General features: G+C 37.1%; 1 protein-coding gene across 1 annotated transcript in view; it reads left to right on the top strand.

Annotated features, from left to right (window-relative positions):
- The first annotated feature begins 382 nt into the window (after positions 1-382).
- Positions 383-22,190, top strand: part of LOC140137986 (voltage-dependent calcium channel subunit alpha-2/delta-2-like) — a 47,011-nt gene continuing 25,203 nt past the window's right edge. The window contains 11 exon segments of the mRNA XM_072159815.1: positions 383-509; positions 2,156-2,308; positions 7,404-7,434; positions 7,436-7,569; positions 8,137-8,265; positions 13,112-13,240; positions 13,919-14,040; positions 14,760-14,878; positions 18,686-18,945; positions 20,060-20,204; positions 21,546-21,692. Of these exon segments, the coding sequence (XP_072015916.1) occupies positions 496-509; positions 2,156-2,308; positions 7,404-7,434; positions 7,436-7,569; positions 8,137-8,265; positions 13,112-13,240; positions 13,919-14,040; positions 14,760-14,878; positions 18,686-18,945; positions 20,060-20,204; positions 21,546-21,692 (1,383 nt within the window). The 5' untranslated portion in view covers positions 383-495.

Here is a 22,190-nt window from a genome sequence, read left to right as displayed (position 1 = left end):
GTATTAGTACGACAATCGGTGGAGTCGGGAGTGTTGCCATGAAAAACTGAGAACTTTGTGTGAGAAGTGACAATTGAAATGGAAGCATGCATGGACGGACACTCATTTTCCTTTGGCCAACCTAACAACCCTTTACCTTCCCTAGTCTGTATAGCAGGGACAGATGTTCACAAAAGGGTCCAAATTAATCAAAGTGCTTATGAAGGGTATCAGACACAATAGCAAAGTGAGTTACAAAATATTGAACGAATTACCTGAATATTATATGAATTACTTAATTCCATGGCCATGAAAAGGCTCATTACCATAAAATGGACTCAATTATATGTGTGTTGGTTTTGTTTTTGCAGAAAATTCATGATAAAGCAAAAGAGCTTTATGATGGTTATAAGGAAAAATTCCAACGTGGGAGAAAGACAGTGAATACAATAATTTATTTCATGTGCCATATGATTTATACAAGGATTCAGATGTACCGGCATTGTTACCAAAAACATGCAATTCAATACGTAAGTAGATCTTCACATTTGTGATAATTATGATGTTTAAAATGATGTTATGTGTTTTTGATATGAAAATTGATAATTTGTATTCATGTCATACTCAATTAACTATTTCAAAATGCATTCAAATTCAATACATTTTGAAATCCCACCCCCTCCCCCATTTTTCAAAAAATGGGAGGGGGTGGGACTATACTCGAACGTGTGACTATACTCAGATGAATACGGTATATGTTGTTAACATATGTGACACAATCTGGTCCATGGGCCCAAAAGAGGCATTTTTGAAAATTGAGTTACTGTAATTACTACATTATACATACAATAGGCTGTCATTTACTGAAAACACCAAGGTCCGTATGCATAAAAAGAGTTAGACCAGGTCTAAAGTTAGACCTGGTCTAAGTGGAATTTAGTACCAGGAGAAAGGACATTTTGCTTTACATTTTCTTAAGTTATTTTTTATTATTTTTGAACTTGGCATTTAAATCTTTAAAATTTGCTAGCTACTCTTGGAAGGAAATAAGAGTAAAGGACCATTCCTGCATGGTGGAACTAAATTCCACTTAGACCAGGTCTAACTTAGACCCGGTCTAACTCTTTTGTGCATACAGACCCAAAGGTCTAACATACTTGGTTCTAGAGTTACATGTATGAAGTTTTTTAATTTCTTGTGTATTTTCTTGTATTTTTACCTTTATCTCTGTTTCACATTTGCCGCCTTTGGCCCCCATGGACCAGATCTTGTCACATATGAAGAATTTGGATGCAAACAATGATAAATGCCATTGTCAAACTTTTAAGACCAACAATGTCTGCCCTATTACATGCCTGGTAAGGTAAAATTGTGCAAAAATGTAACAGAATTTGCATGGAATGCTACTTTTAAAGCAAGTACAAATAATTGAATACAGGGACCCAACTCCATCAAAACTGTTTTTGAGATATTAAGAAAAACTTAATATTTGGAAGACAGAATGTTTTCATCTTCAGGGGCCCTTTAAGACATGAACATACAGTATCACATACATTCAAAATCATAAATGATGTTTCCATGGCAACGGTATTGGTCTTAATATGAGCTGGAGTTGGGCCCTACTTCCACCGTATATAACTAAGTGCCAGTTCCGTAAGCAGATGTGTTATAAATAGCTACAGAAATTTGAAAATTATCCATTAATTGCACAAGTAGAAGCATGTAATATGTTAGAAAGGTTTTTAACACAAGTAATATGTAACCCAATATTTGTGTAAGAAGGGGCCAACTCCATGGAGTTGAGCCTTTCTTCCATGAAAACCATGATTAAGTGTATGTGGAAGACTATTTAGAGAGTGGATTTTGGTTCATCTTTCACACACAAGGAAGAACAGGCTGCTGGCAATAAAATGCTGGGTCTGACTCATTTTTGTAATAAATTGGAGTTGGGCCCTTCTTCCACTTAGGTATTCTATTATAATTAAATTCTTCTGAAGAGGGGGCTATAGCCAAAACAAAAAATGTCCTATACCTTAGTGGTTATGAAACAAAGGTGCTAGGTATGATCAAACAAAAGTCACACATTTTTGGAAGTTCCAGCCCCTTACTCCCTTGTAATCCATTCCAATTGAGGGTGTAATTTTGTGTATGTATTAATTATCTTATGTAAATGTAGGTATTTCAAGCAGAATGTCAGCATGGACTACAGTACAGTGAAGATTTCTGATGAGGTAAAACGTCACATACCACCAACCATCAACACAGTTGTATATACACAACCATTAGAGCAGGTCTTTAGCAATAATACCAAAAAAGATAAAGATTTGAGGTGAGTTACCTGTATGGCCATTTTAATACTTCACATTTTAAACAACTTTCTGCATGCTATTCTAGAAAGAAACCAACATCAACCATGAAACAAACAAAAGTACTTGGAAATTTAGAGTGTCCACCTTGGTATATGCCATGGTCAGACATTTAAAAAAATGAAATTAGAAGAGCGCAGACGACATCACTTAATTAGAGGTTAATGACTGCGCATGAGGGTATTGTGAAATATCTAAACATTGTGCTTTGGAACCAAGGGATATTCCGAGGTTCAAAGCACAATGGTTAGATATTTCACAATGCCCGAAAAATAACTGATGCAAAGTCATTAACCTCATTCATAACCGCTACTTTTCACTTTTTTTAAATTCAGTTTACGCCACATTTTCTTCTTCTAATTTGAAAACAGAACACAATTTAAACTTTATCTGTCGTTTTCCCTGTAAAAAATCGAATAGCCCATTAAGGAAATACCGCTAGTGACCAATCACACTAGCACGCAAATGAGCTAGAGCATTATATAAGGTTGGCAATACCAGTCCTTGATCGCCATTTAGTTCTGGCGATTTCTTGATCTGAACCGACTGATGCACCTTGTAAATCTATGAAATCGCAATTCTCCCGATTCATTATCTGTTTTCCTGGTCAAGCATGTGTACATTATCAAACTTAACTGACCCCATGGCCCTTTTGTTGCTTGAGAAATGTATGAACTATATTTTTAGAAGGTATATTTTCAAATATTTTTAACCCAAAGAGAAAGGTGTGAAAAACATTCTTTGGGAGATTGATTGATTGGTTGGTTGATGTTTTCAACTCATACCCGGCAAGACTGAGAGTTAACTTCATTTCTTTCTTCGATTTTAAACTACAATGCAGCACATTATGTGTATTTCCTTGGAACGGTCCAAAAATGGGTCTATTTGTACAATCCCAATTATATCAGTGACGCATGGACAGATTTTGCTGATTTGCGCACCATCTTAAGACGAAACATCATGGTTCTTGAATCTACAAAAAAGTTTTTATTTTACTGCCGAAATTTTAAGTTACGTCCCCTAATCCACAGGGCCTATTTTTATTGAGACACCCTGTATAATCCAGTTGTTGAATCCATATCATATGCAAAATTTGGGAACAAAGGATTGTGCATTTTGATTTGATGGCCAGTTGCGACCGTCCACGATGAAACGCTCGTAAAGACGACCTCCGGTCAATTTTGTTGTCTCGCCTGATAAGGCAGGAGACTATATAATCACTTTTCCGTATGTATGTGTGTATGTGTGGGGGGGGGGGGGGTCTGTGTGGGTGTATGTGACAAATTTGGTTAAAGTTTTGGTTAAAGTTTGCCTTCCGCCTATTTTCTCGGAGACTATGAGTCGCACGTTCCTCAAACTTGGTGGGTGGGTGCATCTTGACCCGAGACAGAATCGGTTTGTATTGGTTAGTGCGTCAAGGTCACTGAGGTCATGTAGGGGTCATCTGAGGTCAAATTAGTAAAAACTGTCGTATGGGCATGAAACTTGGTTGGTACAGTCAACATTTAAAGCCAAATTTTTGGAAGGTCATTTCAAGGTCACCAGGGGTCATCTGAGGTCAAATTAGTAAAACTGTCGATGGGCATGAAACTTGGTTGGTACAGTCAACATTTAAAGCCAAATTTTGGAAGGTCATTTCAAGGTCACCAGGGGTCATCTGAGGTCAAATTAGTAAAAACTGTCGATGGGCATGAAACTTGGTGGGTACAGTCAACATTTAAAGCCAAATTTTTGGAAGATCATTTCAAGGTCATCAGGGGTCATCTGAGGTCAAATTAGTAAAAACTGTTGTACGGGCATGAAACTTGGTGGGTACAGTCAACATTTAAAGCCAAATTTTTGGAAGGTCATTTCAAGGTCACCAGGGGTCATCTGAGGTCAAATTAGTAAAAACTGTTGTACGGGCATGAAACTTGGTGGGTACAGTCAACATTTAAAGCCAAATTTTTGAAGGTCATTTCAAGGTCACCAGGGGTCATCTGAGGTCAAATTAGTAAAAACTGTTGTACGGTCATGAAACTTGGTTGGTACAGTCAACATTTAAAGCCAAATTTTTGGAAGGTCATTTCAAGGTCACCAGGGGTCATCTGAGGTCAAATTAGTAAAAACTGTTGTACGGGCATGAAACTTGGTGGGTACAGTCAACATTTAAAGCCAAATTTTTGGAAGGTCATTTCAAGGTCACCAGGGGTCATCTGAGGTCAAATTAGTAAAAACTGTCGTATGGGCATGAAACTTGGTTGGTACAGTCAACATTTAAAGCCAAATTTTGGAAGGTCATTTCAAGGTCACCAGGGGTCATCTGAGGTCAAATTAGTAAAACTGTCGTATGGGCATGAAACTTGGTGGGTACAGTCAACATTTAAAGCCAAATTTTTGGAAGATCATTTCAAGGTCATCAGGGGTCATCTGAGGTCAAATTAGTAAAAACTGTTGTAATGGGCATGAAACTTGGTGGGTACAGTCAACATTTAAAGCCAAATTTTTGGAAGGTCATTTCAAGGTCACCAGGGGTCATCTGAGGTCAAATTAGTAAAAACTGTTGTACGGGCATGAAACTTGGTGGGTACAGTCAACATTTAAAGCCAAATTTTTGGAAGGTCATTTCAAGGTCACCAGGGGTCATCTGAGGTCAAATTAGTAAAAACTGTTGTACGGTCATGAAACTTGGTTGGTACAGTCAACATTTAAAGCCAAATTTTTGGAAAATCATCTCAAGGTCACCAGGGGTCATTTGAGGTCAAATTAGTAAAAACTGTTGTACGGGCATGAAACTTGGTGGGTACAGTCAACATTTAAAGCCAAATTTTTGGAAGGTCATTTCAAGGTCACCAGGGGTCATCTGAGGTCAAATTAAGTAAAAACTGTTGTACGGGCATGAAACTTGGTGGGTATAGTCAACATTTAAAGCCAACTTTTTGGAAGGTCATTTCGAGGTCACTAGGGGTCATCTGAGATCAAATGAGAAAAAACTGTTGTCTGGGCATGAAACTTGGTGGGTACAGTCAACATTTAAAGCCCAATTTTTGGAAGGTCATTTCAAGGTCATCTGAGGTCAAATTTAGTACAAACTGTTGTACAGGCATGAAACTTGGTGGGTACAGTCAACATTTAAGGGTACATGCCACCAAATAGCTCTCCATAGACTACGTGCAAAATAGGGGTCACGTTTTAGGCTATAAGTCGAGTTAGGTCTTACTTTGAAATATATATTTGATATCATCTTAATCAGAACAAAATTCTGCATAACATATCTGAAAATGACACCATATTTTAGGTCTACTTTTTGAGAAAAATAGCGCTATATAAAAAGACCCGATTTTCCCGTGTTTACGGCCGACTGCTAACCGCGTTTTGACCTCGTGTGTTCATGCGCTCATCATCGTAAACATCACTCAAATTTTCGCGTTTTCTGTTCAAATTAGTAGAGATCACATTCACAAGTTCTAGCAAAACACGATTTGCAATACTAAAATTGTTAATATTGTACCGATTTTGCACATTTTTCATGCAAAGTTGGGACTATAGTCGTGATAAACTTTTACCGGAAACCGCTTCACATGCGGATTTAGTGGTATGAACCCTTGAAGCCCAATTTTTGGAAGGTCATTTCGAGGTCACCAGGGGTCATCTGAGGTCAAATTAGAAAAAACTGTTGTACGGGCATGAAACCTGGTGGGTACAGTCAACATTTAAAGCCAAATTTTTGGAAGGTCATTTCGAGGCCACCAGGGGTCATCTGAGGTCAAATTAGTAAAAACTTTCAGATAGGCATGACATTCGGTGGGTACAGTCAACATTTAAAGCCAAATTTTTGGACGGTCATTTCAGGGTCACCAGGGTCATCTGAGGTCAAATTAGTAATACCTGTTGCATGGGCATGAAACTTGATGGGTACGGTCACCATCAGCCAGATAATCGTGCCCAGCCGATAACCACCAAATTCATTTACCTCTGCCAAAAGTAATCGCGAAAGCAGGCGAGACTCGTGGTTCGAGAACCGCCTTGTTTTATTTCTTGTTAAAAAAATATATATCATAAGCTTCAAAATGATGTATCATATCCAGAAGCGGAGTTATGGTTTGTTGAACTTTGCTCCTTCAGCAAAAGGTACCTTATTTTGGTGCTACATTATGTCTATTTTTCCACATTGCTGGTATACAAATATTACATGCCTATGAGTGTGATAGTACAAAATATATCATGAGGTCAAATTTTGACTTTTATATTTCACGAGGCGTAGCCGAGTGAAATAGATCAGTCCAAATTTGACCAAATGATATATTTTTACTATTACACAAATATTGGCATGTAATATTTGTTTTATATCATGATATCACATGGTTTCTGTTCATGCCATGTGATAGTAAAAACTATAACACGGCTAAAGTCACTGTAATCATGATATCAAATAGTCATAATTGGCGGTCACTTCAAATCATCTCCAAGTCAACAAGGTTCAGGAATGTCCTCTTATTGTTAATTGGTGGTTATCCCACCACTTGAACAGGATTTAGCCAAAGCAAACAAAGACTAGAGATATTTATGAATTCTATACATAGGTTAAGCTTATTATCCTCTTCAACAATAGGATTAATGATTGGTTTAAAAGGTGTTTGACTGGCAAAATAAGAAACATATGTCACACCAAATCGAGGTACATATATGTATACAACCTTTATGCACATTTTGCATTGTAACTCGGAATAGAATTTGCCAACTTTACGAGCGGTTTGTGATGGACGGTCACATTTATCTTTATGTGGTGTTTACATGTAGTACTATGGAAGGGGTGCTTCTTAGGGTGCTAAAACCTCAATTTTTGGCCCCCACACATATGTGGGGCTTATGTTATCATCCAGATGGTTGGTTGTCCGCCTGCCTGGTTGTTTATTTAGCTTTCTGGGCGGAAACAAATTCATTAATCCACTCTGCATACATCATTACCATGCAATACTGCGAAATTCAATGTGTGCAATGAAGATTTGTGCATCGATAATGCATTACCAGGGATCAAATCGTGCTCTATTTACGTTGCTTCTTGATTTCCTATTATAGGTGGCAGTATTTTGGCGCAGTGGAGGGACTGAATGCGTATGTATCCAGGTCGTGAATGGACTGTCAACTTTGCTGGTTTCTATAAGGATTATGACCCCAGGGTTAGGCCGTGGTTTATTGCTGCTACAAGTGGACCAAAAGATGTGGTCATTATACTCGATTGCAGGTAATGTTATGTGAAATACTGCAATTTGTCATCTTATTATTAAATATTTTGATTTATAATGCACTACTTATATCAACATAAAAAAATAAAACAAGGTGTTGGATGATTTGACTTCTTCCCGATTTGACAGTCTGGGTTGAGACACGTGTGATAGTAAGGGTGCGGAAGTTTTTACTACTTCCTCGCGGGTGCGTAATTGCACAGCCACCTGAAAGTAGTCAAAATACTGTACTCGGATGGTGTTATTAATCAGTATAAGATGTCTGGATAACCTATATGAGGTTAGTAATTCTTCTTTACAACTGATTTCTTCCCCTTTTTTTGGCCAATAGAACTGTGTTATACCACCATGGGGGGATGATATCAACTAAAGGACACATTTTTCTGGCCTGAAATGTTACAGCCGATATATGAGTAAAAATATGAGCTCTCTTCAGCTACATTTTGATGGGCCAAAGTGGGAGAATAAGGATATAGAGCACCCAACTTTAAGAAGCCCAATGCTGAAAAAGTTTTGATGTTAAAGTATTCAATTTTTGCTTGATATTTTGTCTTTGATCCATGCAGTCATTCGATGTTGGGCAAGAAGTTTGACATTGCTAAAGCTGTTGTGCGGACAGTAATGGATACACTAACAAAGCAAGATTATGTGAATGTGATTTGTGCCAGAGCCAGCCATTGGGATGAAGTAGGCAAGTAAGTATTACAAGACATTTTCAAAAAGTCTAAACTGACTTTCAGCATAACAAATTCAACTAACTTGAATTTTCGATGTGTGACACACATCTTCATCCGAGTAAGTCCTATGATGTTGTGATGGCCTTGCCCTTTTGTTTACCATTGAAGACTTTCGGTTGAATGAGCTAGAGCATTATATAAGGTTGGCAATACCAGTCCTTGATCGCCATTTAGTTCTGGCGATTTCTTGATCTGAACCGACTGATGCACCTTGTAAATCTATGAAAAGTCTGTACACAAAAATGATGGTTTATAAAGTATGCTATGAAGACAGTTGACTAGTACACTGCTACAAAAGACCATCAATATTATTTAGGCCAGAGCCAGCCATTGGGATGAAGAAAAGAATTAGAGTCATATGCCGCTTTGCTCTTACTTAATTGAGGCAGTGTACTGAATGCCTTGTCCACTGCGTGATCGAAAAATGCACCAGAATATTGGTTGGATATGTTTTGTTGTTGAATTTTGGTTGTGCAGGATCAGCGTTTTTTGTCACATTGATTAAAAAGAATAAATAAAGTGGAGCCCTGATTTGCAAAATAATTAAAAAAGTTCCCAATCCAATAGTTTGATTTAAATTGATCTACAATTTGTAACTCACAGACAAAGAAAAAATGGGCCTTTTTATAAAGATTTTGTAATCTGTAACTGTTGTTTATTTATTTATTTATTTAAACTTTCTTTACCCAGGGTAGCTCCTTCAATGTCAAAACACTGATTTCCAAGGAGGCCCTGCATTTACAATGTGAACAAGAAGCATATATTATATATACAGTAATAAATCAGAAAATACATAATTATAAATGCCACATGAAATTGTGAACAATTGGGAAAACATGTAAATTCAGATAAAAGACATATTACACTGGTTTTATCAAAAACAACTGCTTAAATTGAGCAATACTCATTGACTTAAAATTACATCTACTATCATTTGGAAGGCTATTCCACAATTTAGTAGCACATGAATGAAAAGTTCTTTTACCTGCATTAATATTATATGGTGGTTCAAAAAGAGCAAAGTTGGTTTGACTCCTGGTTCCTTTAGAGTGCATATCATGCATAAAAGTGAACTGAGAGGAAAGGTAATCAGGAGCCATTCCTTTCAGGCATTTGAAGGTGAGTGTTGCCATATAGTTGAACCACCTATCATTTAATTTATTCCAGTGAAGAGTACTCATCATGTCATCAATTGGTGTTCTGATATCAGCAGAAAGAATAATACGAGCAAGCCTGTTGTGAAGAATTTGAAGGGAGTTGTAGAGCTCAACAGAACAGTTAGACCAAACAGTATTACAATAATCAAAATTAGGCATAACAATTGCATATAGCAAGCATGATGAGGGTATCTTTTGGAATATAAGGTTTGACACGTTTAATTACACCACATCGCTTAGAAATACAGGAAGACATTGCATTAATATGATCAGACCAAGCCATGGTAGGATCAAATGTAACACCAAGATACTTAAATACATCTACACGCTCAATAGTATCATTATTGTAATATAAACTAACATCTGTTAAGTTTTTTAACACCCTGCTAGTGCCAAACACCATGAACTTAGTTTTCTGAATGTTTAATGTAAGATTATTATTCTTGAACCAGTCAACAATTTTAGATAAATTACATTGAAGCTTTGATTGAAGAGTAGAAGAGTCATTAGCAGTACATAGTAATGTGGTGTCATCGGCATACATAGTACATTTACAATCAACACTATTAGAAAGACTATAGAAGCGGTCCTAAAATAGAGCCTTGAGGAATGCCAATATTAATGTTCTTAAAATCAGATAATGTGGCATTAATGTTAACAGCTTGAGCTCTATTACCAAGATAAGATTCAAACCACTCAAGTGTTGTACCTTTAATACCATAGTTGCTAAGTTTTTCAATTAAAAGAGAATGGTTAACACAATCAAAAGCCTTTTTGAGATCAAGAAATATTTCACCAGTGGCTTGTCCATTATCCATGTTTTTTAAAATGAAATCTTGAACATCATTCAGGGTAGTTGCTGTTGAGTGATTGCTACGGAAACCAGACTGGTTCTCTGACAGAATACCCATAGAAGTTAAATAAGAATATAATTGATTATGAACAGCTCTTTCAATAATTTTGGAAATGAGAGGCAGGACAGAAATAGGCCTGTAATTTCCAACATCCAATTTATTACCTGCCTTAAAAATTGGGGTGACTTTAGCCAACTTCCAGTCTGTTGGATAAACAGATGTATTTAAAGAAAGATTACAAATATATGCTATAGAATGACAAATGTATGGTGCAGCTAGCTTCAACAACTTGACACTAAAATCATCCATGCCAGGTGACTTATTGTTTGGAATATCGCAAATATGCTTATACAAACTCTGGGGTAATATAACTAAACTTAAAAGTACTAGTACATGTATTAAAACTGTTGCTACCAACATTTACATCATCAAAATCTTTAGCAAGTGTAGTCCCTATTGAGGTAAAATAATCATTGAATACATTGGCAATTTCTTTAAGAGAAGATGTCAACCTACCATCATTATCACTCTTCACAGTTTTGATTGTTGAAGAAGATTTTGAAGGCAATAATTTCTTAATTGTAGACCAGAGCTTTTTAGAGTTACCTACATTACTTGTGATGGAATCAGTATAAAATTTCTTTTTAAGAGTGTAACCAAGCCTGGAAACAAGCAGGCGCCGAGCGATTTTTACCCTACGGTTACCAAGTTTTGACGCCTGGATCCAACCAGAATTAAACGCCCAGGCGCCAGAGAAAATCTGAATTTTGCGCCCGGTATATATGACCATTATTGCTCAGGAAATGACCCAGTAAAACTTCGTCAGGCAAGCTCATTTCCACTCAAAATATTGGCCATTTCCAATGTATTTTCAACAAAATGCAGTGCCAAATCTTATCTTTTACCTAATATTTTGCCAATTTTCCTATTCCTTGATATTTGCCTTCAGGGCTCATAATTTTGGCAGTATTTTGCCTTGTTTTCTGGTTAGGTGATCACGATGATCGCGATCATGAAGGCGGCCATCTTGAATTTTGCCGATGTGTTTCTAGATATTGTTTTTCCTAGAATCATGAAAAAAACACCAAAATAAAATAAAATAAAATAAAATAAATAAAAATAAAATAAAATAAAATAAAATAAAATAAAATAAAATAAATAAAAATAAAACTAAAACTAAAACTAAACTAAACTAAACTAAACTAAACTAAACTAAACTAAACTAAATTAAATTAAATTAAATTAAATTAAATTAAATTAATTAAACTAAACTAAATTAAATTAAATTAAATTAAATTAAATTAAATTAAATTAAATTAAATTTAAAAATTTAAAAAAATAAAAAATAAATAAATAAAAAATTAATAAATAAATAAAATAAAATAAAATAAAATAAAATAAAATAAAAGTCTGTTCAGATAACATCTCAGGTGAGCATCGAAAGCTATAGAAATAACAAAAATAAGCATTTTGATACTTTCAGAAAAACGACTCCTGGCTCTTTAAAATGGCTCCTGGTTCGCTAGAAAATTACAGGACCAGGAGCCGCTTTTCCAAATGTTTGGCTCCTGGTTCAGACCGACTTATTTCCAGGCCTGAGTGTAACGCAAGTTATTTGCTTTATTACGATACATTTTTGCCATTTGCCAATCATGCGAATCATTTGTCTTATGAGCCTTACCATAATAGAAATCGCGATCTTTACAAACAGATAGAAATTCACTGGTGATCCATTCAGTTTGAGAACCTTTTATGCGCTTCTCTCTGATAGGTGCATGGATATTACAGGCATCATTAAACATTGATTTCCATGTGTCTAAGGCTATATTTACATCATTAATACTTTGTACACAGTTCCAATTAATCTTACTGATTGTATTCACAAACTCTTGCTCATTAAAATTCCTAGAGGATCTGGTTTTAGTAATTTTAGGAGAAGACTTAATTTGTTTCATTTTGCAAACAACATAAATAAGATTGTGGTCACTAAGTCCCAGACTATGAACACCAGATGCAATAATAGTTTCTGGTCTTGTTACAAAAGCAAGATCAATAGTTGTTTTACTCTTCTCCGTGTCTGAGTGTAATCCTTAATTAGTTGAGTGAATTGTGAGTGATTTGCTAATTTAGAAACTTTCCTAGATTCAGTACCAGGCTTAGATACATCAAGATTAAAATCACCTAAGACAATTACATTATCATACATAGAAACAAAATTTTGAAACATAGCATCAATCCTATCAGTGTATTCAGCTTTAGCATCTGGAACACGATAAACAGTACCAACTAAGATGGGTTTGCTGTGAGGAAGACATATTTCAACCCAAAGTGCTTCAACATCATTGATAAGAAGATTGCTTTTTTCAACAAAGGTTAAATTATTCTTAATGTAAATTACATTTCCCCCATGGTTTTCATTTTTCCTGTCTATTCTACACAAATTATAACCATTAATTTCAATTTCAGAATTATCAATACCACTTGTAAGCCAAGTTGTAATTCTATTCATGATACTGTCACTGATTATGTATTCTGATAGAGACACAAAAGGTTTGATCAGCCTTACCTAAGCTGCAAAGAGCACATTGAAATTATTACAAAAAAACAAAAATGCAGTGATTTATAGTGCACTACGCACAGCCACAACACCTAGACGTTGATTCACAAGCCTCAGCACACTTTACAGGTTGTCGCTGACCACTATGGCCCCATATCATTCCATAAACCAAATAAAGACTAATTCAAACACTTGAATTTAACTAATATGTTGACATGGCTAATTTGACTTTTCAGATGGCATCCTTATAGCACTGAAGTACTTAGCTGCAAAGATGATAGGTTGGTACCTGCCACCACAGCTCATCGGAAGGACCTCAAGGAGAAGACCAATATGCTGATACCAGGAGGTACCAGTGAACTCAAGTAAGTTATGCAATAAATGAGAGAGACAGGCACAGATACACACAGACAGATAGACAGACAGGGGGCAAAAAAGAGAGAATTGATTGTGTTTTGACAAATTTTTACATGATATAAAATTGCAAAAAACAAAAGTATCGATACCCCCTTTATACTTTTTTGGCAATTACCTTATGCATAAATGTAACACTCTCATACATAACTTTTAAAGAAATAAGATTATTATGAAAAAAGTAACCCCCCCTGTTTATCCTATCTCATAGAAATGAGTCGCATCTGCTCTCCACCAGTCTTTTACCACGAAAACTACCCTCTAAATGCGATACTTTTTCGCTTCAACTTGTTGCTATTTTCTCTTAAGTTCTATGGATCTGTTAGAATTAAAACATTTTTGCTTGTCATGTCATCTGTGTTGATTGTAATACTAGTGTTCCAAGCATGTGCATGTTAAGTATAGCTGAACCTGATGACCTTGCTTCCCCATGCACAATACACAGCAGTTGAATAGAATAGGATAAAATAGCAAAGTTTACCATATGTCTGTATTTTTGATGTGCCCCATGATTGAATGTAACATCTCCTATGTAACTTTCAAAGACATAATATGTTCAGTGTTAACATTGTTGCTGTACTGAGTGGGTGCAGTATATTTGATCCATTTTTGTCCTTATTTTGTTTCAGGCGTGGTTTTCAGAAAGCCTTTGAGCTATTGGAAGGTGAATCACGTACTGGATGTCAAGCCATCATTGTCATGGTTACTGATGGTCAAGACACAGATGGAGAACATGTGAGATGTGGACCAGGTAGGTCTCTTGTCCCTCCCTAGGGGCGATGCATGTGTGGGATGTTAAGCTATGAGTAGGGCGAGATGGCCGAGCGGTCTAAGGCGCTGAGCCGTCAGCCGGGATAATACAATCTGCGTGGGTTCGAGCCTTGGGCTTGCCGTTGGTGAGAATTCATAACCTTATCCCAAAATTTTCCTATAAGGTCAGGAATCCTGCAATTATGGTCAGGTACTGTGAGATTAGTGTATCAGAGAGATTTTCTCTGAAAGTGTGAAGCATTCTCTGCTTAAAGTGTGAAGCAGTCTCTGCTTCGAAGCAGTACATAGAATATAATTGTAGAATTCCTTCTCGCCCCATACACTACGTAGCACATGCAGATATATGTAGTGTATGAACGGTGTCTCGTGGTTCGGAAAGTCACGTAAAGCTGGTGGTCCTGTGTACAGGAAGAGTCAAATCCTGTGCACGTTAAGTGTCAGAGCTATTCGAAAAGAGAAGGGGGACCATCCCCGGTTCTGATATCTGTATAATCACTTCCTCTAAGTTCCAGAGGACTTCCAGTTTAGCTCAAACGAGCTGCTATAGGAAGTACAAGAAAGGAAAGGTTATAGATGGTGACATTTATTCCTTGCTGTCAATTTCCTTTGGAGAAAAATACAATATGAGGAGTATGTATGTGTGGACTTTATACGATGATGTGCTTTTTGATTTGTTGATTGCTATCTACTCTTATTCAGGTTATTACACAAGAAGTGGGTATGTGCCTGGTCCAATATGCAAATATGTTTGGGAGAAAGTCTGGGCCGCCATTCACGATTTAAATCCAGCCAACAAGAAGGACAAAACACGACCTCCGGTAAGTTGTTATATGATGATAATGATGGACTTTGATGGTAATAACAATACTGATAATAGTGTGTATTTAAACAAGAAACTGCTCATTAGGGCGGGTCATAAATAGGGAAGGTTTTTATTTCAAATCGGCCATGGCCAAAAGGTGTTCCACTTGGACCCCACTTGAACAAATATGCACTTTAAAAATAATTGAAGTGGGTCTTCAGACCCCACCACCACCCTTATTCCGCTATATACTGAAATATGCACATTTTGTCAGATATTCAAAGAACAGATACATAATGAGAGGACATGTTGCTTCAAAGCGTACATTTTATCCACCCAGAAGCACTTTTCAAACACAAATTAATCATCTACTACAGAAAATAGTCTATATACAATACTTTTCTCTGAATTTCGTAACACTTTGTATGCTAAAATGTCCAATATTCACCAATATGGCATAAATATTACACATACAAAACTCGGTAACTTCTAATAACATAGCCATGACAAAATTTATTAAGTTGATGTATTATTACCGGACTTGCTTACAAAGGAATTAAGTGAATCTGTAGCTGTTTATATGTGACCCATCATGACAAAACCCGCCATACGTCGCCACTTTTGAAGATGCATCCCAATAAACATTACATTTCATGGACGAAAAATTTAGCAAATATGACAAATGATATTCCACTCATATTAGCGGTTTACTGTTTACCTTCAGGAATGCAAAAGTCTTTTCAACCATTTTGTGTTTATATACTGGACCTTATAAATCATCCTTGTATACTTACCTTTCAACACGTTTAATGTCACTTGTGATGCAAATTATTGTTACCTAACACTACACTTGAAAGTCTTTCTTTGATTCAAATACTGGCATTAAGGCACGTGATCGGCAGATTTGACGAATGTAACCACCTATTCTGCCCATATATTGTGAACTACATAGGGCGTAGAATTTGACAACAATATTTGCCAATCTTGTCAGTCCAACAATCTTGTCAGTCTCTGAATGGTAACTCATTGCCATGCAAAAGAAAAAAAAATTGCCATTGGAGTGGTCTATCAAGAACATTTGTTGGTTGGCGAGCAGGTGCAACCCACTATCTACAGATGTTCCTTGGTAGACCATTCCAATGGCAAATTTGTCTTTTGCATGGCAATGAGTTACCATTCAGAGCTTTGTTTACTCACTATGATATGGGCCTACCACAGGCCCAACCTCATTTGGTGGAAAATTGGTAGTCAACTCAAAGAGCACCTATCTTCAAGAGGCATTGTTGATTTCAAACCAATCCGCAATCCAGACTTCCCCATTCCCCAAGTTGGGATCAAAAACTCCTGTACAAATTGTGTAAGGCAGTGATCTCAGGTAACTGGCCAGAAGATCTACTCAATGAACCAGGTGGTCTAAATCATTCATGTTGGCTAACAGCTTTAGAACGAATTCTATGCTTGTATATCAGAACACCTGAGCCTTCTGTTGGACTGACAAAATTGGCAAATATTGTTGTCAAATTCTACGCCCCTATGTGGTTCACAATCAAAAGCAATCTTCTATCACAGATGCACCTAGAAACTTCTTCTAGATGATAAAACTTTTGCGACACTTGACAACCACTGAGAAGAACATAGCCAAGAGGGCAATGCAAAGAAATGCCTTTTCTGCTCACCCAGAAAACCTCCTCCTTGCAAATATCTATACCACACACAATCAGTGGAAAAAGCGATAAAGTTGGTGTCTGAAGCCAGTGAGAAGGTATATGGGCAGAAGGCAAGGGATGGTTACATTCGGCAAATCTGCCGATCACGTGCCTTAACCCTAAGGGCTTTTTGGCGACGGGAAGGGAAAGAAGGAAGGAATAAAGAGAGAAAACAAAGAAAGAGGTTGTTTGCTCTTGGTGGGATTCGAACCTAGCATATGCAAAGCGCTGGGTCGGCGACACTTTGCCACGGGTGTTGGGCTTCGCTGGCGTCTAAACCGTGCTATATCACTTAGGGCGATTGCGTCCACCACGTGGGATGCACGCACGAACAGCGCATATATCAAGTAGGGCCTAGTATTTTGTAGTACCCGTCCTGTTAGGGTTAATGCCAGTATTTGAATCAAAGAAAGACTTTCAAGTGTAGTGTTAGGTAACAATAATTTGCATCACAAGTGACATTAAACGTGTTGAAAGTTAAATATACAAGGATGATTTATAAGGTCCAGTATATAAACACAAAAATGGTTGAAAAGACTTTTGATTTCCTGAAGGTAAACAGTAAACCGCTAATATGAGTGGAATATCATTTGTCATATTTGCTAACTTTTGTCCATTTTTTGTCAAAATTCCTTATTTTTAATGTAATGTTTATTGGGATGTATCTTCAAAAGTGGCGACGTATGACAGGTTTTGTCATGATGGGTCACATATAAACAGCTACAGCAGATTAATTTAATTCCAAGCAAGTCCGGTAATAATACATCAATCTAATTTTGTCATGGCTATGTTATTAGAGTTTTGTATGTGTAATATTTATGCCATATTGGTGAATATTGGACATCTCAGCATATAAAGTGTTACGAAATTGAGAGAAAAGTATTGTATATAGACTATTTTCTATAGTAGATGATTAATGTGTGTTTGAAAAGTGCTTCTGGGTGGATAAAATGTACGTTTTGAAGCAACATGTCCTCTCATTATGTATCTGTTCTTTGAATATCTGAGAAAATGTGCACATTTCAGTATATAGCGGAATAAGGGTGGTGGTGGGGTCTGAAGACCCACTTCAATTATTTTTTAAAGTGCATATTTGTTCAAGTGGGGTCAAGTGGAACACCTTTTGGCCATGGCCGATTTGAAATAAAAACCTTCCCTATTTATGACCCGCCCTACTGCTCATGGTTCCTCTTTTTATAGGAAATTTATTCTTTACAAAAGGTCCTCATGAAAGGAGACATAATGAGGTTATATGCGCTCAGAGGGAAATAGTAGTATGTATTTCCCAGGGCCATAGTACTTCCAATAGTACCCCATTCCCTCAACAATTGGCATTTTGACTGCTTTACAAAATATTTAAAACTATTTTTGGTCACATGATACTTGTTTAACCAATTAATGAACGAGAATATATTAATGAAGGATATAAGGCGTAGAAAAGTTTCTATTGCCTTTCCCGACCGACCCCCAAAAACGGGTACTGACGGTCGCATTTTTGGGTTTTGTTTTATTGTAGTTCATCAAAATCTGTCACAGACTTGAGTTTTTCAAAATTAATGATGTATTTTGTAACATTTTTACAAAATTCCCCAAAGTATTAGTTAGCAAAGTAGGCTCCCTGCCAAATTGCAATACTTTGGGAGAAATATTTACTGAGAAGCACAGAAATTCATGTTTCACATACTCAACACTGAGTACCCTGGGCAGTAGGCCTATACCCATGTCACTTGAGCAGATGGTCTGTGGCAACAAGTGGCAGCTACTGAAAGCTTACGGCTTCTGCGTGAGTTGGAATACAGATATATCCAGTTCAAATATTGCAACTAAAAAAAAATGACCTACCAACCCCCAAAATAATTAAAGCTTAAAGGACAATAGAAACTTTCTTTTGGCCTAAAACATCGTCTGTTCACTTCGAAATCATGTTGGTGTATATCATGTGTGTAATTAATATTCTTAAGCAGTTGTCACATTATAGGATACACATTTATGCTTAGAATCAAAATTTTTGGGTGATGTAGCATCAATGTGAGGTAGAAAAAACACAGTGTTACAATCAAACCACACTCTGGTCAGGCACCAACATAAACATTTCTGTCATTTTCCACATATCACAGGCTCGTATCTTCAGCTATTTGACCATCAGTGAAGGTCAGGAGTTCCCTGGCAAAATAGCATGCGATAATAGAGGAGACTTCAAGAAGCTCAACCATGGAGAGAACCTCATACAACAGATGGATAACTACTTCAGCTTTCTGTCAACAAACTCATATGCTGCCAATGCGCCAGGATTGTGGACTGATCCTTACTTGGATGCCTGGGGTTTGGGACTTATGGTCACATACTCTATACCGGTCTATAGTGACGTTCATAAAAAGTAAGCCATTTTTTTTGCATTTATTGTGTTTCCCATTATTTTCCCCCTGATAACTAAAAAAAATCCTCAAAACATGTTAAAAAATAATGCGCTAAAATTGAAATTTTAAAAATCTTCTCTTCTCTTATGAAGGGGCTAAATTCATTGTATATCAGAAGAATACCAATGTATTTACAAGTTGCATTATAAACCCGTATAGACGAATCCAACGAGCCAAGTGATGGTCAGAATTCAGTCGGCCATTACTGGGTCCCGTCTGCACCAAACTGGTGTTGTTACTACCCACCAGTTGGGTAGATTATATCCGCTTAAAAATCGATGTTGAATTGTATTGTGTTGTAAACTTTCGTCATTCTTTTGTCTACGTGTAACACGGGTGATGGAATGCAGTTTAATATCCCCGCCAAGGCCACATCATTTCACATTTTAGGTGGGATAGACCTAAGGGGGGACCCAGCTATGGCTGCCATTGAGGTGTAGGAATGCGTGAAATTGGATTTGTCTATATAATAAATGTACACTCACAGTCATCTGGGAAGATTTGTAACTACAACTCATGCTGTATTTAATTGCTGGAAATGCCAACTTTGCAACTTTGCCCTTTGTTTGAATGATGACTTTGGGTGAGTTCAATGATTACCAGAGGTGAGTCAAAGAGGACATGTTACTTCTACATAAACAAGCAAAATGTTTGGTTGGTTAAAACTATAGTATATCTACCTTGAGTCACCGGCACTAGCTTTGAAGTTCAGCGTGTTCTGCGTTAGCTCAGCGTTACTTGGTGTGTGTATATACTTTTACGCGCGTGATCAACATATGTACACGTAAGAAACCATGCTAAGCCGCTGAACTTCAAAGCTAGTGCTGGTGACTCGAGGTAGATATACCGACTATATATTGGCCCAAGGTGATATCAATATAGTACCATTTTCTTGAGGGCACCAGCCTGAAGGAATTCTCACTATGATATTATTTCACATGTCTTTACAACTTCTGCAATATTGTTTTGAGCCTGTGCAATTTTCACACCTCTCATTGGGTGATAAATAAGTTTAGTGATACCGGTCAAACACTTGATGTTTTGTCTTGGTCTTTTTTTTCTTCTTTTTTTCAGAGTAATAGGTGTTGTTGGTGTTGATGCCACATTAGATGAAATAGAAAACTTGTTAACCAGTGCTCAGTGGGGGTCTGTGTATGCCTTCCTGATAGACAGTGATGGAGAGACAATCTTCCATCCACTTCTCAAGCCCAGTAGTGGGGTAAGTGCTCAGTGGCAACTTAGTCTATTACATATGTGACATGATCAAGGCGAATGAGTCGGATGTCGCTAATATTGTTTTTGAGATATTGGCAAAAACAGTGTTCAAATTTTTGTGTTTTATATTGTTTTTAGCCTTTGATAGCCTTTGCTCATAACTTGTTAACCAGATGTCCGATTTTGATGGGGTTTGCATCAATATGTAGCATTTGTAAACTACCAGAAAATGATGTAAAAAACTTCTAATTGTAAATTGCTGACATGTGACTCATTCCCCTTGATCATGTCACATATTTCAAACAATGTGATGTGTAGAATGGTCTTTTCTTTTAGACCACTGGAGCTTTATCAGGTTAAAATGAACAATTTTTCCAATTAAACTTTTGCATCAAGGATAAGGTGGGTCAGAGAATAGCATTCAATTCAAATCTAATTTGGCCTTTTTTTCAAGATGGCAAATTTCTTGCAAAACATGATAATGTATTTGTCTGAGAGATTTCCATCAACTTTCAAATTCTTTTGTCACTTTCCACTCAGGGTTGTTTGATTTAATTGTGATTTAAATCACATGATTTTTTCAAAAAAATCATTGATTTTTGCTATTTAATGGGCCAGTTTGCACAAAGCGCGCAAAATTTTGCAATGTTACCCTATTTTGGTCAAAAACAGGGTCTAAAAAGGAAGATGAACAGACTCAGGCAGACTGTTTCATTCATACGGCACCGCGATGGAAAAAGCTCTTTTTCCGTACCCAGATTTAGTGGATCGAGACGGGCACAGAATCTGAAGAAGTCCTTGGGAGCTCGATCTCAAAGTTTCGCGAGGGTACGTATGGAGTGAGGAGTTCACTTATGTAGAGAGGAGCCAAATTTGCGAGGGCCTTGTAAACCAACAAAAGCATCTTAAAAATAATCCGCTTTCTGATTGGCAACCAATGCAAATCTTGAAGGATAGAGGCCGTCAGCCTTTTTCGCGGGATCCGCCATCTTGTGGGTACTGCCGTTCTGCATGTCATGCATTAGACATTACGCCCCCGATTACGCGGAAGTTGCAGCGCGTGACACACCTCTTCAGTCAAGCATCAAGGCGGTGATCTTAGCAACAAGGCACTTCGTACCCACAAGATGGCGGCGTTGACGTCACAATGACTACCTCTATTGGTTGTAGAGTGAATACGGTATGTATGAGCCAGGAGGGCAATATTTAGAATCCAGCAATTTGACCCATGCATTACTTTTCATAATGAACTGCGATATAAAAGAAACCTTTTAGGTTACTTTTATACTAAAATCACAGTTTAGTTCAGTTGTTCTTAACTCATCTCATTATTGTGTCATTTCAGTTGGTTGATGACCCTATCTTTATTCACATTAATAAACTGGAGCAAGCAGAAGGTAAACCAGAGGGTTTCAATGATGTAGTTAAAGAGATGATCCAAGGTAATACAGGAGACAAACACATAGCTGATGCCTCAAGAGCCGTGCCCAAGGTAGGTCCAAGTAGACTCATACCCTCAGTTGACAGAATGTTCTTCTTGCCAAAACCAATTATATTTTACTGACCTGACAGTTTTAGCCATCTTGGTCGAAGCATCGGAGTGATGGTACTTGATCTTTCTTCCTGGTTGATTGGTCACCAACAGAGGGTGCACTATGATGATGGCCTTCGACCAAGATGGCCAAACTGTCAGGTCAGTAAAATATAATTGGTTTTGGCAAGAAGAACATTCTGTTAATTGTATCACACAAACCTAATGAATTTCTTCAAGAATATCCTCAGTTGGTCAACATTTTGTGTTGACAACTGAGAAACTTATGTGTGCATTTTGTGCAGTGGCATAGCTAGGGGGCAAGTGGGGGGGGGCATGTGACCTGGGCGCTGGCTTAGGGTGTACCGAATCACCACTGGTGAAAAAAACAATTTTTTTGAGTAAACCAATTCAAAGTTTTGTGTGTACTTATATATTATGTTGCCAAAATTTTTGAAT

Source organism: Amphiura filiformis, chromosome 17, assembly GCF_039555335.1.
Source record: "Amphiura filiformis chromosome 17, Afil_fr2py, whole genome shotgun sequence".
In the NCBI taxonomy this organism is placed as follows: domain Eukaryota; kingdom Metazoa; phylum Echinodermata; class Ophiuroidea; order Amphilepidida; family Amphiuridae; genus Amphiura; species Amphiura filiformis.
The sequence above is the reverse complement of the archived record's forward strand: the minus strand, read 5'-3'. Positions and strand labels throughout refer to the sequence as shown.